This window comes from Carlito syrichta, unplaced genomic scaffold (genome assembly GCF_000164805.1).
Source record: "Carlito syrichta isolate Samal-C Ts95f unplaced genomic scaffold, Tarsius_syrichta-2.0.1 Scaffold314118, whole genome shotgun sequence".
NCBI classification, from domain to species: domain Eukaryota; kingdom Metazoa; phylum Chordata; class Mammalia; order Primates; family Tarsiidae; genus Carlito; species Carlito syrichta.
Genome location: NW_007258214.1, coordinates 367,062 through 384,339, shown reverse-complemented (window position 1 = coordinate 384,339; position 17,278 = coordinate 367,062). Strand labels below are relative to the sequence as shown.

Sequence of the window (17,278 nt, the reverse complement as noted above, 5' to 3'; positions counted from 1 at the left end):
TCACCTCTGGTGAGAGCCCAGGGATGCGGATGGGTAAGGGCCATGGGTCCCAGGTCCCCTCAGTCTGGAGGAATGCGGATCCATACTGACCTGCAGTCTCTTTCCGCCAGGTGGACTCCATCAACGCCCTTCTCAAGGGGCCGGTCATGAGCAGGGCTTTCGAAGAGACCAAGCATTTCCCCATGGACCACAGCCTGCAAGGTGAGGGATGCCTAGGGTCCAGCACGGAGTCTGCCTGCGCCAGGGATGGACACCCAGGCACACACTCAGCCCTGTCCCTCTTTTGCTGGGTGACTGCGGGCTTGCCCAGGGGCCAGAATATTTCAGTCCGTGGCCTGTGGCTTGCTTTTATGCAGACTCTGAGCTAAGAATGATTTTTTTTGTTGAAGGATTGTAAAAACACAACAAGCAGAAAACAGACTACATAACAAGGGACCATAGGCCCTGCACAGCCTGTGATCGTTACTGTCTGGCTTTTTACACAGGACTTGGTGTGAGCCCTGGGCTGGAACCAGGACATCTCCAGGTCTGCCCATGGCGACACGTGAGGGGAGGCCTGGAGCACATTTGCCAAACCTCTGACGTCATACCACTAGCATTTGAGTTATAGTCACAGAATCGACTTACTCCTTCACATTTAAAAAGTGCAGCGCATTTGATCCCTGTATTATTACTGATGTCACTTAAAGGAAAAGTATCTTCCTTTCAAAACTGTAATTTTGAGAGGGCCTTATTAAACTCCCTGTGTATGGAGCACAGACCATCCATCCATCCACTCACCCACCATCCATCTTTCCACCCACCTACTCATTCTTCTGTCTACCCACTTACTATCCATCCGTCTACTCACCTACCCTCCACTCACCTACTCATCCATCCACCCACCCACCTGCCTATCTGTCCACCCACCCATCCATCTGTCCATTGATGCATGTCCCCTCATCCACCTACTTATCCGTTCATCTACCCACCCATCTGTCCACATATTCACATCCGGTAAACAAATCCCCAGAACCAGCTTACACCAGGCCTTGGGCTGGCCCTGGAGACCCTGAGGTGAATTTGACCTCAAGGAGGTCACCCACCTGGGTGCAGGAAACAGGAATGCAGACAGAGAGTTGGCCTTAAGTTAGGGTAGAAAGTGGTGAGGAGCTGGGCACAGTGGCTCGTAGCTGTAATCCCAGTGTTTTGGGACACTGAGGTGAGACAATTGCTTGAGGCCAGGAGCTTGAGACCAGCCCGGGTAACATAGCAAGACTCCACCTACAAAAAAACTTAAAAAATTAGCCAGGTGTGGTGGTCTATGCCTATAGTCCTAGCTACTTGGGAGGCGGAGGCAGGAGGATTGCTTGAGGCCAGGAGTTCGAGGATACAGTGAGTTATGATTGCACCACTGCATTCCAGCCTGGGCGACAGAGCGAGACCCTGAGTTGGGCACCCCAACTCAGCTACCCCTCCTGCCGTCTCAGGGTTACCTCTCCCAGGGGTGAAGCTCAGAAAGGAGAAACAGCAAACCCAGAGGAACCAAAACCACACATATCCCAGAAGTTGGGACCCTGTGGGAGGGATGAGGCCAAAGGAGCAGGGGGGCCTGTGTCTTTCTGACCTTTGAATAGTCCTGCTGGGGTCAGAGTCAAGTCCCAGCCCTGACACTACCTAGCTGTGTGACTTAAGGCAAGCCACTTTCCCACTCTGTGCCTTGACTTCCTTCTTTGTGTAGGGAAAAGGTTAGGCTAAGTTACAAGTCATGTGCCAGCTCTGTTGGCTGTGGCTATGAGGAGGCAGTACCTAGACTCCTGTGGCTGCAGCATTGAGACTTAGGAGAAAAGAGTGCTGTGATTGATTGGTGAGGCCTGCACTGAATTGGTGGTGTCTGTGGGGAGCCCTGGCCTCAGACCGGCAGAGAGGAGTACTGAGACTGATTAGTGATGTTTGCCACGGGTGTGGTACCATGAAGTAGTAGCGTTTACCATGTATTTGCCCTTCTTGGACCAGGTAATACCCAAAGTTCTGTTGGCTTCCTTGATCTAGGATTATGAGCTTTGGACTATATGATGAGACAAGGGTGGCCTTTGTGCCACCATTCTCCAAAGCTACCTCTGGCCCTTTCCTGGCCCTCATGGCACTTTCCTGCTCCAGAGTTCAAACAGAAAGAAGAGTGTACAATCCGTGGCCGGAGCTTGATCCAGATCAGCATCCAGGAGGACCCCTGGAACCTTCCTAACTCCATCAAGACCCTGGTGGACAACATTCAGAGATACGTGGAAGGTCAGTGGGCAGGGAAGATGTGTCACGTGGGGGTCTGTGGCCTTTGGTCCTGAATGTGGACTCTCTGTGTCCTTGACTCTTCATGTCCAGGGGAGGATGAGGGGAGCAGCATCCTCTCCGCAGGGCATGCCTGGGACCCTGAGGCTCCCTTGTCGAGCCAGGAGGCTGAATCGGCTGAACTTGTTCTCTCTCAGCCCCCCAAGCTGCAGATTTGGTTCAGTTCCTCTGTTTATTATCAGGGTCGCAGGCTGGCGGCCGCTGACCAGGCTTGGGCCCACGCCTATGGGTTTAGAAGTGGCAGCTGCGGGTGCTCATAGCTGGGGATCCCACATAAACGTTGGGGTTTCTGGCTGCTCCTGACCACCCAGATGGGGCGAGCCCAGGCCTGCCGGCCACGTCCCCACTCTGCTGGCATCCCCACTCTGCCGGCAAGGAGTGACTGCCACTCTCTCAGGACGGGCAGGGGCTTTCGGTTCACTGCAATCCCCATTGCACCCGCAGCCTGGTGGCTGCTCCACGCCTCACGCGCCCTGTCTGGTGCTTGTCGGTATTTGAGTCCAGGACTCCTGGGTGAGAAGGATCAGGCCAGGGAGGCCTTTGCCCAGGACGGCAGGTACGGGGACTCTGGACCATGCCCCTGGGGAATAGAGCCTCTGAGATGGAGTCCAGGCTGGCCCTGAGCTGTCCCATTCTCCAAAACTGATGGGGTCAGAGCATGGACTTCAGAGCCAGACCAGCTGGGCTCAAATTCCAGCTCACCCACTCGTTGGCTGGGTGATCTTGGCAGGTTCCGTGACTCCACTGGGCCTCAGTATCTGCATGTGTGAAGTAGGCTTATCGTGCCCCTTCCTCACATGCAGGGAGGATTAAGCCTTCAGCACACACTGGGCACTTGGCACGCTGCTTGGCCTGTGGTGTGTCCTGGGGGTACACTGTCATCATCGCTGCCATGCCAGCTCCGAGTCTTACATGTCCTTCCAGGGAGAAGTTTCCTCACAAGACTCAATCCAAAGGTTTTTCCAGTCTTTCTTGAAGTCCTTTCTAGGCCTGGGAGCATCTTTTCAGAAGGAGACCAGGGTATTAGGCCTTTCTCTGGAAGAAATGAGCCTTTTCTGCACATGTGTAGGACTGTGACTGTAGGATGTGCATGTGTGTGTGAGGCTGCACTTGAGTGTGTGTGTGTGTGTTCACACAGATGTGTGTGTGTCTGTGTATATGCATGTGTGTGTGTGTTCCCACACATGCGTGGACAAGGTTCAGGGCAGGGGCTATGGCCCAGGAGTTTTGGGGCTGGTTCTGTCTCTGTCCTGCGGGTACATATGAACAGACAAGGCTTACAGTGGGGTTCTGCTCCCCAGCATCCGGGGGTCTGGAATTTGCCTCACATTCAACAGGAGCTTCTTGAGCGAGCCTGTGTACCCAGAGCTCTGGCGTGAAGGATCCGGACCCTTGGGCTTGGGAGGGCCCAGCTCTGGCCTCCTCTTCTGCTGCCTCCTCTCAGCCCACCCTCCCCCTTTCCCTCTCCCTCCCTTCTTTCTCCAGACGGGAAGAACCAGCTGCTCCTGGCCTTGCTGAAGTGCACAGGTGAGGACTTTGCAGGTGTGTCTCAGAGAGACCATCCTGGCAGGGCATGCCCACAGCCCAGGCAAGGCCACTTCTGCTGGCCAAGGCTGACTCTCCGTGGGCCATCAGATCCTGACGGGAGGAGCAGCACGTTGGCCTCCAGCCCCCCAAGAGCTGCTTGAACTGTGCTTCTTCCTTGTGTGCCAAGGGAGGCCCATCCTGCACCACCCTCCAGGCCTGGGCTGTGCTGACAGGGATCCAGGGGTAGAGGCCGTGATTAGGGAGGCTGTTTGCCAGTAGAGCCTCAGCCCCAGCAGATGACGGGAAGGAGTAAGTGGCTGAAGGGTGGGCCTGGGAATCCTGAAGACCTTCTTGGTCCCAGCCTTCTTTCCAGAAAGTCTCAGCCGAGTAGAGCTACGATAGGACCTAGGTCAAAATTGGCTACTAAAAACCCCTTGGCCAGAAGCTGGTCATTGAAAATAGTTCCTTCTGGAAGACTGGGACCCTGAAAGACCAACTTCTGACATTGGCCAGTTCTTCAAACCATGCCAAGGTTAAGGCTAGGGGCAAGGGCAGAGGTGGGGCAGGAAGAAAGCATCGTTCTCACAGGTAGAGAGAACGGTCAGCTGCATTTCTTCAGATGCGGAGCTTGGCAGAAGAGCTTGGTGTCTTGGCATTCGAGGCCAGGCATCCTGTGGCAAGCGGAGACGCAGCTGAAGGGGAGGGTTTGGGAAGGGCCTTAGGAGAAACACGGATGGGCCATCGAGGGGCGAGGCTTTGGTAAGTGCCTTGCTTCTGGAGACTGGCTTTTGTGGGATTGGCATTTTGGGGCTGGGATATCCACCTGGAATTAAATTTGGGCCTGCGTTGAGCTTTTTGAAGGGGGCTTTGAGGCGTGGCCCCATGGGGCCACCCCAGCGAGGCTCCCTTCCCCCCTCTGCCCCAGACACAGAGCTGCAGCTGCGCCGGGATGCCATCTTCTGCCAGGTGCTAGTGGCTGCCGTGTGCGCCTTCTCCGAGCAGCTGCTGGCCGCCCTCAGCTACCGCTACAACAACAACGGCGAGTACGACGAGAGCAGCCGTGATGCCAGTCGCAAGTGGCTGGAGCAGGTGGCGGCCACGGGTGCCCTGCTGCACTGCCAGTCCCTGCTCTCGCCGGCCGTGGTGAGTGGGTGGGTGGCAGGGAGGGAGGCCCTGCGTTGGTCAGACTCCCACTCGCCCAGTTGTTCACGAGCACCTACTGTGTGCACGGCCATGGTGGGCATTGGGGGTCCAGCCGCGAACAAAACAGAGAGTCCCTGTATGCAGGGATCTTCTTGTCATGCCAGGGAGATGAGCATGGATGCATAAAATAAATGATATAGACTAGTGGTTCTCGGCCCAGCGCAGCTGCACCCTCAGGCGACACTTGGCATGTCTGGAGATGCTTTTGGTTGTGACAAGTGAGGACGTGGGGTGAGTGGGGGTAGAGGCTGGGGATCTGCTGAACATCCATGGGGCCCACGTGTCTGCAGTGCCCTCCCTCGAGGTGGGCCCGGAAGCCCCTTCCACGGGTGGATGGGGAATGTGGCCTTGGCGCGCCCTCTGCTGGCTGCTGCTGCACACAGCGCCTGCCTGGGTCCTGGGAAGAGGCAGCCGGGAACAGCCAGCCCCACCTTCTGAAGGTGGGTGCTGGGGGTGTCTGATGCTGATAAGGAAGGCCAGCGGAGGAAGGGAAGGGCACGTGGAAAAGTTGGAGGGGAAGGAATGTCTGTGGATGGGGGGGTCAGAGACGGCCTTCCTGGGAAGGTGGGAGCTGAACGGAGACCTCGGCCAGCCACGTGAATAGTCCGAGGAAGAGGGGACAGCGTGTGCAAAGGCCTGGAACTGGCCGTGTGGCCAGCAGGAGCCAGGCTGGGGACTTGGGAGATGAGGTTGGCCGGCAGCATCTATAGGGCCTGGGGCTTTTTCCTGGGAGCAGAGGAGGGTTCGGAGGCTTCAGGGCAGTCGGGTGATAGAATCTGGTTAAGTTTTCAAAAGACGACTTGCCGTTGTAGTGGGGTGGGTTGTTTGGGGGTGGAAGGTGGCCGAAGGGACACCAGGCATGGTTATCCTGGTGAGAGACCGTGATACCTTAAACTCAGGAGTGACTGGGAATTGAAGGGGGGGCGGATGGATCCGGGATGTGCTGGAGGCCCAGTGGGACTTGGTGGTGGTTGTGCAGGGGTGAAGGGAGAGGAGATGAGGAGAGAGTAGGTGAGAAGCTGTTAAGGCTTGGAGCCTGGGCAACTGGGTGAGTGCTCGGGCCATTTGCTGCGATGGGGCCCACGGGGGAGGTTGAGGAAGGAAATGGACTGTTCTGTGGGCGCGCTAGGTTTGAAATGGTTGTGGAAAGCCGGATATGGCCGTCCAGGTCGGATAGGAGGCGACTCCACAGCAAATCAAGGCAGAGGTGGGTTCTGGCCCTGGGGAGGTTCATTAGGACCAGCCAGAGCAAACTATGACTTTGCATCCACTCTGGAGATTCACGGGCAGGCCTCGGCACCTCAGCCCGCAGACTGGAGTGTCGACCAGAGTTGAATTGCAGCGTCTCGACACCCCGGGGCAGGGGTGGCATCTGAGGTCCCTCCCCCCGCTTCTTGCTGCAGAAGGAGGAACGGACCATGCTGGAGGACCTCTGGGTGACCCTGTCGGAGCTGGACACCGTCACCTTTTCTTTTAAGCAGCTGGACGAGAACTGTGTTGCCAGTGAGTGATTTTCCCACCCCCTACTATGGTCTGTCCCCTGTGTCTGACCCAGCTGCTGTCCAGCGTCATGAGGCTCAAAGCTGGACTTAGGGGCACAGGTGGAAAAGGAGGGGTTTCTTGTGTGAATCCAGCTGTCTCCAGCAGCTCTTCAAGGAGGATGGCAGGCTGGGCACAGTGGCTCATGCCTATAATTTTAGTGCTTTGGGAGGTTGAGAATTACTTTGGGAGGATCGCTTGAGCCTGAGACTCCGAGACCAGCCTGGGAAACATAGTGAGATGCCATCTGTACAAACCAACAAACAAACAAAAAATTTAAAATTAGGCATGGCGGCCTGCCTGTAATCCCAGCTACTTGGGAGGCTGAGGGAGAAGGACTGTTTGAGCCCAGGAGTTCAAGGCTGCAGTGAGCCTTGATCGTGCCGCTACACTCCAGTCTGGTGACAGAGCAAGACTCTGTCTATTAAAAAAAAAAGTAAAAAGAGAACGGCAGCCAGTACCCAGTTCCCACTGAAATTCTTCCCTTGAGATGTCTTCTTTGGGGCAAGGACTTCAGATTTTATAAGTGCTTACTCCATAATTAACCGAGTTTTTTTATTTTCTTCCTCCCACCCATCCTTCCACCCTCCCACACACCCCTAGTTACGAGCTTGCAGCATGTGCTGGGCAAAGTCAGGAGCTCTTGAGTGGAGAGAGAGGCGGTGTGGTTGCTGCCCTTTTGTGGCTCATGGTCGAGCTCTGGGGTCTCAGCTCTGCCTGCATGCTGGAATCCTCTGGGGAGCTTTGCAGAATCCCCAGTCCCTGGCAACTCTGGTCAGTTTGTGGCAGGACCTGGGCAGTGGGTCCCAGGATAACGCGCCGGGTGACCTGCACAGGCAGCCGGCCCGAGAGCCACCGGGCTTGGTATGGAGTGCTGGGTCTGTGTGGCTCCCGGCCGTCAGCGCCCAGGGACTTGCTAGAAAGATGAATTCCCGGGCCCCACCCCGGACCCATGGTACCCAAAGCTAGAGGGAGAGCCCAAAGGTCGGTGCTGTCAAGCCCCTCAGGCAAGTCTAAGCATGCTGGCTAAGGACCACGGCTCTGGTGCATGCTTCTCTATCAGTTCCATTTCATCTCATAAAAAGCCTTTCTAGTCAATTTCTTCCCAATTGCTGCCTCCCTGTGCAATCTTAATTTGACAGGTATCTGTGCATATACATTGCAAGAGTAAGGTTTTTTGCCCTCTCTCTCAAGGACCAATTTCACCTCCTTCAGGCAATATCACTTGGTCTAGTGGAGGACAGACTTTTTTCAGGTACCAGTTGGAATTGATTGGTAATGACTGCCTGTCTCTAGGCTGAATGGGACCCAGACAGAGCTGTGATCAATTAGTGATGCCTACTAGGCTGGGTGGGGCCCCAGGCAGAGTAGTGATCCATTAGTGATGACTGCCACAGGTGTAGGAGGGGTCTGGGTGCCGTATTTGACCACCCCTGCCCTAAGCTCTTCCTTAGAGGCATGAATACGATGCAGACCCTGTTTGGGGCAGCTTTTCCCGGGGAGGGCCCTGGGCTCCCTGGAGAGGGGAGGGGTAAAAGAAGCACTGGGGAGGCTCTGGAGACAGATGCTGCAGACTCTCCAGGGGCAGAGTCAGTGTCAGGTCCCAGAATTCGGCAGTGGAAACTAGGACCTGTAGAAGTCGGCATAAGGGAGGAGTCAGAGGATGTTCTTCCAAGTGTGGGAGGCTGGAGCTGTCTGAGGCTACCCTTGGTGGGGGGAAGGGAGGGCTGAGGCTACCCTGAGGGTGAGAGGGCAGGAGGGCCGAGGCTACCCCTGGGGGTGGGAGGCCGGGGTTGTCTGAGGCTACTCCTCTGGAGTGGGGAGAGCAGAGCGGTCCCAGGAGGCCAACTGGAGCTCCGGCAGGGAGGTCTGCTGTTTGGCGATGCGTGCCACCCCTACCCCGGGTGCTGACCAGCCCCGCCATGTCCTTCCGCAGATACCAACGTCTGCTACCACATCGAGGGCAGCCGGCAGGCCCTGAAGGTCATCTTCTACCTCGACAGCTACCACTTCTCCAAGCTGCCTTCGCGCCTGGAGGGTGGGGCCAGCCTGAGGCTGCACACTGTGCTCTTCACGAAAGGTGAGTTTTGGCGTCTGGCGGGGCTGTGGGGACGGGCCAAGGTCACCAAGCACACTGGAACCCAGCCACACACCCTCTTGCGTCTTCCCTCACAGCTCTGGAGAATGTGGAGGGGCTACCTCCTCCAGGCAGCCAGGCCATGGAAGATTTGCAGCAGGAGATCAATGCTCAGTCCCTGGAGAAAGTTCAGCAGTATTACCGCAAGCTCAGGTACCTGCCTGGGGTCTCTGCTGGGGGTCAGGAAACTTCCAGGGGTGGCCACCAGCACAGAGAGTGCCAGACAGACCCCCAGTGGGGAAACACCCTCTCTTGAGCACCTACTGTGTGCCAGGCCTTTTGCCTGCATGAGAGTCTCACAGCAGTAGGCCCTTCTAACCCACTTTACAGACGAGGAGACAGGTCCAGAGAGCATACACAGCTTGCCCAGGGTCACGCAGGCAGGCAATGACTGAGCTTCGAACTCGGGTCTGTTGGGCTTCAAAGGAGGACTGCGAGGAGGGTGGAGCAGCACGGCTGCTGAGACCCAGGTAGAGGCAGGGAGGCGGTGGGTGTGGCGGCCCCACCCTCAGCCCCATCTTCCTCCTCCAGGGCATTCTACCTGGAACGGTCCAACCTGCCTACGGACGCCAGCACCACAGCAGTGAAGATAGACCAGGTGCGCCCGCCCTGCCTCCCTCTACCCCAGGAACTTGGGCGGGCACGGGCTCTCAGGGTCAGGACCCAGCAGACAGGCCCAAGGTGGTGCCCTGGCAGAGAAATCGCGAGTTCCTGCAGTCCCTCCTCCAGGAAGTCTTCCTGGATAGCTCCACAACCTTCTCAAAATTCCTGGGATGGTTTATTTTCCTGGTACCTGCCTGCCTGTGCCATTCCCATGGTTCCTAGTGCCAGCATTTCCGTGAGCTAGAACCCATACAGGTCAGTTGTGGACCGCACTCCAGATGCGGCCCGGGCAGTGTTTTTTTTTGTTTTATTTTGAATTTGTGGCCAACATTTGGAAATCAAAAGATTTCCTGCAAAAATGGAGGCTCCCAGGTTTTCTCTAGGCATGGAAGGATCCGGCTGTCAGCACACGCTCCCACGTGTCCCAAGGGGTCTAGCTGGCTCAGGCTGCCGGGCTCCCTGCCTCTTACCATGACGTGCCCCTCTTGTCTTGTGGTCCCCTGGGCTCCCCCAGCCTCTGGCAATGGCTTCGGGGTGCTCCTCGGGACTGTGAAGCGGGGGCTCTGGGCAGAGTGGCTCTGGGGCTGTTTTTGGTCTGGTGGGTGGAGTATGAGGGTGGCACAGGGAGTGAACCGCCACTTGTGCCTGCATGCAGTGGTCGAGGAGGGCTGGGGATAGACGGGAAGGCTCTCCTTGGGGAGGGCGCTTGGGCGGGGCACGGTGGGTCAGAAGGCTTGGTTGGGGACGCTGCTGGGCAGTTGGGGAGAATCAGGGTGGAAGCTTAGACCTGCAGCCTGTGGTGAGCCCCAAATGCCAGCCTGTCGGACCTGGGGGAGCCACCTATGCTTCTTGAGCGGAGGCCATCGTAGGTTGAGCTGGACTGCAACCCCTGCGGGCGAGCTGGGAGGCAGCCGCCGGAGCAGAGCCGGGTTGGGGCAAGGCCGGGGGGCCCAGTACCCCTCCCACAACGTCCCGGCGCGTCTCGCACACCTTGCAGCTGATCCGCCCCATCAACGCCCTGGATGAGCTCTGCCGTCTCCTGAAGGCCCTGGTCCACCCCAAGCCCGGCGCCGGCGGGAGCCCGGGTGCCAGCCTCATCCCCCTCTCCTCGGAGCTCTGCTACCGCCTGGGCGCCTGCCAGATCGCCATGTGCGGCTCCGGCATGCAGAGGTGAGGCTGGCTGCAGTGAGGGGCTGGCCGCGTCTCTGGGCCATGTGGGGGTCCGGGCCGGGGGGCAGGAAGGCTGGGTTCGAATCCCGGTTCTCCCTGTGTCTGTGGAGCCAGCCACGGCCCCTGCTCTCCCCGGACCTCAGTTTGTCTGTCTGTGAAATGGGACTCAGTCGCAGGGGACCCCGGAGCACTGTGGGATGGCCTGCTTCTCTGGCCGCGTGGCCCGTGTGCCTGGGGTCAGGCAGTGTGGTTGTGCTGGAACCTTCATTTGACACGATAGCAGTTGCTTGTCCACCGGGCAGACCTGGCCTCCTGGCCTCCCCGGACGCCTCCCACCTCTGGCCTTCGCCCCCACTGCTCGTCCCAGGGAAAGGGATGTCACCTCCATGAAGCCTTCCCTGATCTCCCTGCTTCAACCCGCGCCCTCTCTGCCCACATCTTCACCCATCACTGGGGGGTCTGTTTTTTCCCCCGCCTACCCCAGGGCAGGGGCCGATTTATTCCCTGCTGGGTCCCAGAGCAGGGTAGGGCCCAGCCCATCTCAGCAGGCAGCAATGATACGGCCGGCCTCCCTGTTAATATCCTCGTGGGTCGACTCATCTCCCCACTCCCACCTCCCTGCAGCAAGCCACGTGCAGGGCCTGCTGTAGGGGTCCTCAGCCAGGGGCGATTTTACCCTCCAGGGCTCGTCTGGCAGCATCTGGAGACTTCTTTTGTCCCAGCTGGGGGGATGGAGGTGCTTCAGCCAGTGGGTGGGGGCTGGGGACCTCCCAACTGCCTGGGACACCATGGCATCAGAGGGCTCTGTTAGCGCTCCCGCTTTATAGTCAGGGATTGGGGCTTTGTGGGGGACAAGAGGTCTGGCCGCAGAGCCACGTTCTAGAACAGCCCGGGATCCTGGTGAGAGATGGATCAGTGCGTCCCCCTCAAACTCTGGCGGCAAGTCTTGGGGCTTCCAGGGTCACCCCACACGCTCCCTCTCCAAGTGTTTACCAAGTCCTCCGAACAAGGCCCGGGGTGTCCCAGAGAACCCAGCAAGGCCCCAACTGTGTGGCACTGCTCACTGGGGGGTGCAGGCAAGGAAGCCGCAGGATACCTGCCCCCGAGGTGGGCAGCTGCCTGGAGGAGGAGGAGTGAGCTGGCAGGGAGGAGGCAGCTGAGGACGAGAAGGCCAGTGTGCAAAGAGGGGCTGTCTGCGGCCTGAGGACTGTGGCAGGAGATACGGTTCTGATGATGAGACGAGGTCTGGGGCGCTGTGGGGGCTGGAAGCGGCCTGTCATGCCTCACCTGCCCTCCACTCCTGCGGCAGGAGCACCCTGAGCGTGTCCCTGGAGCAGGCGGCCATCCTGGCCCGGAGCCATGGGCTGCTGCCCAAGTGCATCATGCAGGCCACGGACATCATGCGCAAGCAGGTGAGTGGCAGATGCTTTGGGTGTCCTGGGCGGGGCTGGTGTGCTCTTTTGGCTGGGGGGTGGGAGGGGCCATCTCAGGACTGGGTGGCTGTCAGCCTCAGACTTGGCCTTCTCCCTGCCTGAAGGGGACCCAGGACCCGAGTGTCTGGGGCCTCCTGTCAACCCAACAACGTGCCTCAGGGGTCCCGAGCACTCGCAGAGACCCCAGCCTGGTTTTTCCTTCTTTCCAGGGCCCTCGGGTGGAGATCTTGGCCAAGAACCTGCGCGTCAAGGACCAGATGCCCCAGGGCGCACCGCGGTGAGTGGCGGCCCCTCTGCTCCTTCCCAGAAGCCGGACTGGGCCGGGCCGGGCTGGGCATCGCCTCCCGGCCTTACCCCAGACCCCCTGGTGCTCATGGGGCCCCGGGGGCCGAAGACCACAGGAAAGATGAGTGTGATGACACATCAGTCCCTCAGACTCAGTCCAGGCCTCTGTCTGGCTTTGAGGAGTGACAGAGATGACGCTGTCTGCCACCTCCCAAAGGAGATCCCCCTTCAGGTAGCGAGGGCCCCAGGTGCCAAGGGGTGGGGCTCTGTGTGACCCCCTCCACCTGCCCCCATGTCCTCCCAGCCCTGAGCCACCTCTGACCTCAGGTAGAGTAAAGAACGGGTGACCTTGACTGACCCAGCCTCGGTGTCCCTTCGAGCCACTTGGAGAGATGCCAGACTGCTGGGCCCGTGGAGAGTCTGATAGGCTGTCACACTGCCATTCCTGTGGTCTTGGTGGGGAGTCCTGCCCTCTTGTCTCTGCCTCCTCCAGGAATCTTAACTCCCTTTAGTCTGACTCCTCTCTCCGCCCTCATGGCCCCAGTTTCCATCAGTATCTGCCCGCGAATCTTAAATAGCGTGTCTTTTGAAATCATGTGACTCACAAGAAGCTGTAAGAGTAGCCCAGAGAGTTCTTTGGACCCTTCAAGCTGCTTTCCCCCAAGCTGGCGCTTTTGTAACCACAAGCACCGCCAGGCCCAGCGTGTGGCCTTGGTGTGGCGCTGGGCTCTGTACAGACCTGGCGTGGAGTCACCAGCGGCACCGTGCCCCTTTAAACCTCCCCCAGCCTGCGCCAGGCACTGTTCTCCCTGTGAACTGATGTACTCCAAGCAGGCACCCCGTGGGCAAGGCCCTGTCATCCCCCTCCGGCAGGTGGGGACACTGAGGCCCAGAGAGGGAGGTACCTGGTCCAAGGCTCCTCACCGCTCGTAACCGGCAGAGCTGGGAGCCTGAACCAGGCGCTTTTCTGGGTCCGGAGACCAGGTGCTAACCATTCTGCCGCATCCATCTTGGCTCTGCCCACCCCGTTCCCGTGTGTGGCCTCCTGTCGGGACCCCCTCCCTCCAAAACCATGTCTCCCCCAGGGGCATCGACGACCCTGCTGCTGTCTGCTTGAAGCTAGAGCTCAGAGCCCCCCAGTGCAGCCCCTGAGGGTTGGGGCCGGGACTGCCTGTGGGAGGGGCCCGGCTGCCGGGAAGGCCTGGGCAGCATCAGTATTTCTCACTCTGCGTCTTTTACACCTTCTGAGTTTTGTTTTTTGGGCATGACTTCATGATCTGAGAAGAAGGGAGGGCGATACTGGTAGCCTGGCCCACACAGGCCCTCCTCACCCTCTGCCTCCTCCCGCCAGCCTCTACCGCCTCTGCCAGCCTCCGGTGGACGGAGACCTCTGAACACCCAGACGCCCCGTGCTGGCCGCGTCCTCTGGAACTGGGATTTGGGAGGACACAGCGGACAGCACCGGCCTTCTCCAGATATGGCCCGAAGCATCTGCTGCCACTACCCAAGACCTGCCCAGCGGCCTCCACTGCCTCCCTCCAGGACTGGCCTGGGCCCCCTCTCCCATGAGCCGCCTGGGCAGCCCAGGCCGGCGCACTCTCCACCCTTCTTTCAGAAGCCACATGGGTGCTGGGGACCTGCAGAGCTGGTGGGGCAGCCGGGGCCTGGCTTCGGCCCCAAACCCCCAGGATGCAGGGGAGGGTCACAGAGGCCCGCAGACCCGGTCCCCTCGGGACGGCTCAACCTGCACTTTGGAAACCCCCGGTTTCTTGAAGTCCACATTCCAGGAGACCACGGGTGTCCCTGCTTCCTCCTACTCCCCCTCCTCACCTCAGCTTCCAGATCCACCCTAACCCCGTACTAACCGCTTGGTGGACTCGGAAGAGCCAGGAAGGACAGAGAGGCGGGGCGCCACGCCAGTCCCCAAGAGGGTCTCGAAAGCCACACCAGCTCCCGACATCACGGCCACTGGAACTTGAGCCTCAGCCCTGGGCACGAGCTTTGCCCTGACTTTATTTATATGGCGTGAAAGCTCTGGTTTATTTTGGGAGTTTTTGGTTGCTGGTATTGTCCAGATTTCCTTTTTCTAAGGCTGTGTGATTATATATTTGACGGTTTAAGTTGCAGAGAAAGGTATATTGTCTAACAGGGACCAACATGAGGTAGTACTGACAGCCTTCCTCAGTTCTACTAAAGAAAGCAAAAAAGAAAAACTAAATTATTGAGAATGCTTAAGATGTCAGTCTTCCTTCTTTTGTAATATTTAGGGTCCTAAGGTGTCGACTGATTCCTTTTCCCGCCCACCCTCAGTCTCCAGCGGCTGGTCAGGGCTGAAAGGTCACGCTGCCTTTGGCTCTGAGAGGTGGCTGGCCGGGTCGGGGGTGGGGATCGAACCACACTTGAGATGCCTCTCACACAGGTGGACAGAAGCCAGGGGAAATGCTGGTGGGGGCTTCTGTAATTTATTTTCTTGCTGTTAGCGTCTCAGAGCTGGGCATTTGGGACTTATCTGCCAGCCAGAGAGCAGGAAGCCACCATACCTGTGCTCTAGGTAAAGGGGCCTACACAGGAAGCCCCTCAGCAGTGTGTCCCCAACTCTCGTACGCCTGCAGGGATTGTCATAGCAGGGGAGGAAGGAGGGAATGTCTTGTCTCCCTGGCTGGTGGGTGAGATGGGTGCCCTGCTGCCCCAGAGGCCAGGAGCCTTGAAGCCCCAGCATTTCAGCTCCCCCGGCCCCTGGCGTCCACCTTCCCTCTCTTGCCACCGCAACCAGGACGGCAGGCGGTGGCCTTGTCGCTGTATCTTATGTCAGATGCACACAAGGACTCGCTTTAGCCCTGATGTGGGAGCCGGGGAGGGCCCGAGGGCCAGGGCATCGTGCACTGGTTTACTTTAAAATGTACAGATTCTTCTCGTTAAATTCATGATAGATTTTTTTATTATTAAAAGTCAGTTTATATAATACAAAGAACAAGGCTGTGATCTGCTTGATCTGCGGTGGGTGGGGCGGGGTGGGTGCGGCCGGGCAGCCAGGCGCCTGAGCTCCCACAGCGAAAGCCACGGACGACAGCTCTGATCTCTACCTTTGGGCCTTTGGGCCAGCGAGCCCTGAGCCAGCGATGTTACTACTCTGTTGCCTCAGTTTCCTCCTCAATATGGGGACAGTGTAGCTTCCCTCGCAGGGTGATTGGTGAGGACCACACGAGACTGCATGAGTCTGTGACTTGGGTATATCAGGAAAATAACAGTGTACCTTCCTGAAATTTTCTAAAGTTCATTATATTGAATCTCAACTTTATTTTGGCTTCTGAGCTCCCATTTCACTGTAATGATAGGAAACCGTGACTGCTGGTTTTCCAGGAATTCTCTGCCCCCTCTTGGATGCCTTACACGTGCTGAGGGTCAGGGCGTGGGGGGCGGTCAGTGTGGGTTCGGGGGGTGCCACCAAGTCATCTTCTGTCCAGCCTTCATGGCTCACTGGAGCCGGCAGGAGTGGAATCAGAATACACCACGCGGGGTAGGGCTTGATTTCTGGCCAATCAGAATCCACACAGGCCATAAACGGACCCATCGGAATCATCGCTGGAAATAAGCGGACCGTCAGAATCCACACTGGCCACAAACAGACCCATCAGAATCAATGTTGGCAATAAGCAGAGCCATCGGAATCCACACTGGCCATAAACAGACCCATGAGAACACGTGCTATGTCCATGCCTGGGTCTGCTGGCCGGGCCCCAGGCTGCCAGCGGGTTCTCCACCTGCCTGGGCCGGTCGATCTTTAGGAAGCTGCTGGGGTTGGAGCAACCTTCCGTGGCGGCAGCCCGGTTTTGTTCTGCCTGCCTGATGCCCTCTCCCTCCCACTCCGCTCCTCCTCCTCCACTTTCCCTCTCTCCCACACTTTGGAAAGCACTGAAGTCTGTGCACTCCTTGGGAGTGGCCTCCTCCCATTGGTCACAGCCACCTTTGGGACCCCCCGCCACCAGGTACTCTGCCCGGCACTGGCATTTCACACCTGGGCCACTTCCCTTTAGTCTCTCTTCTTTCCACACTGAGCCATCCCAGGTCCCCCTCTCCAAAGGCCCAGATGGGATCTCTCCCAGAGGGATGCCCCTGTGTCTTTCAAGTTCAGGTTTCAAAAGACCCCATACTTGGACAGACACATGGCTCCCGGTGGGATCTGGGGCACAGCAACGGATGGATCATTTAGAATGGCCTGAGACGGCCAGTATTTGGGTCCAGGGAGCATCACCCCGAGGGAAAAGCTGCCACCTCAATCTAGACTCAGGGTCAACAGGGAGGATTCGATGTCTTCCGGCCGACGCTCTTCTAGGGGGCCCCAGTTTCAGCCTGTTCTCCCCGCTGGGGCCAGCAAAGGGAGAGTGGATTCTCCTGTAGTCACCTCAGGGGCCTCGCTGGTGACAGCTGAGAAGCCGTCTCTGTGGCCATGGACCGGCCACATCCCTCGCAGACTCAGAACTGCATCTGTGGAGAGAGAGGGTGAGCCCGGCTGCTTCTATCAGGGCTGTGATTGCCAATGAACAGAGGCAGGCGTGAAGGGCTTCTCAGTGCACGGGATGATTTTACGGGGACAGAAAGTCTCGAACTGATGGCCCTGGGCTGGAACCTGGAAGTAGATGTGGGTATTTTTTCCTCTTTCTGATGGAGTGTTTTGTTTTGTTGTAATATAATGCTGAATTATATTTATGAACTGGCAAATTTTGCCTCTGAATTCTCATTTTTAGTTCAGCTCTGAGCCGGGTAGGGTGGCACACACCTGTGGTCCCAGCTTCTCAGGAGGCTGAGGCCAGAGCATCTCTTGGGCCTAGGAGGTCGAAGCTGTAGTGTGCAATGACGTGCCTGTGAATAGTCACTGCACTCCAGCCTGGGCAACACAGCAATGCCAACTCTTAAAAAAAAAAGTTTTAGAAAGCTGGAAACAGGTCACAGGGTCCACGTTCCCACCCGGCCGTGTGTCTGGAGCTGGGACCGGGAGTAGCTGCCCCTTTCAGGCAGGACTCCAGCTCTCCCACTCCCCAGAGCCCACGCGGCCGGG

General features: G+C 58.0%; 1 protein-coding gene across 1 annotated transcript in view; it reads left to right on the top strand.

The window, feature by feature from the left end:
* PREX1 (phosphatidylinositol-3,4,5-trisphosphate dependent Rac exchange factor 1) overlaps positions 1 to 15,193 on the top strand; it is a 137,142-nt gene extending 121,949 nt beyond the window's left edge. The window contains exons 34-45 of the mRNA XM_021719099.1: positions 111 to 201; positions 2,140 to 2,268; positions 3,811 to 3,852; positions 4,778 to 4,995; positions 6,459 to 6,558; positions 8,531 to 8,674; positions 8,770 to 8,884; positions 9,263 to 9,329; positions 10,332 to 10,504; positions 11,814 to 11,916; positions 12,147 to 12,214; positions 13,574 to 15,193. Coding sequence (XP_021574774.1) covers positions 111 to 201; positions 2,140 to 2,268; positions 3,811 to 3,852; positions 4,778 to 4,995; positions 6,459 to 6,558; positions 8,531 to 8,674; positions 8,770 to 8,884; positions 9,263 to 9,329; positions 10,332 to 10,504; positions 11,814 to 11,916; positions 12,147 to 12,214; positions 13,574 to 13,616 — 1,293 coding nt within the window. The 3' untranslated portion in view covers positions 13,617 to 15,193. The remainder of the gene's footprint in view (positions 1 to 110; positions 202 to 2,139; positions 2,269 to 3,810; positions 3,853 to 4,777; positions 4,996 to 6,458; positions 6,559 to 8,530; positions 8,675 to 8,769; positions 8,885 to 9,262; positions 9,330 to 10,331; positions 10,505 to 11,813; positions 11,917 to 12,146; positions 12,215 to 13,573) is intronic.
* The last annotated feature ends 2,085 nt before the right edge of the window (positions 15,194 to 17,278 follow it).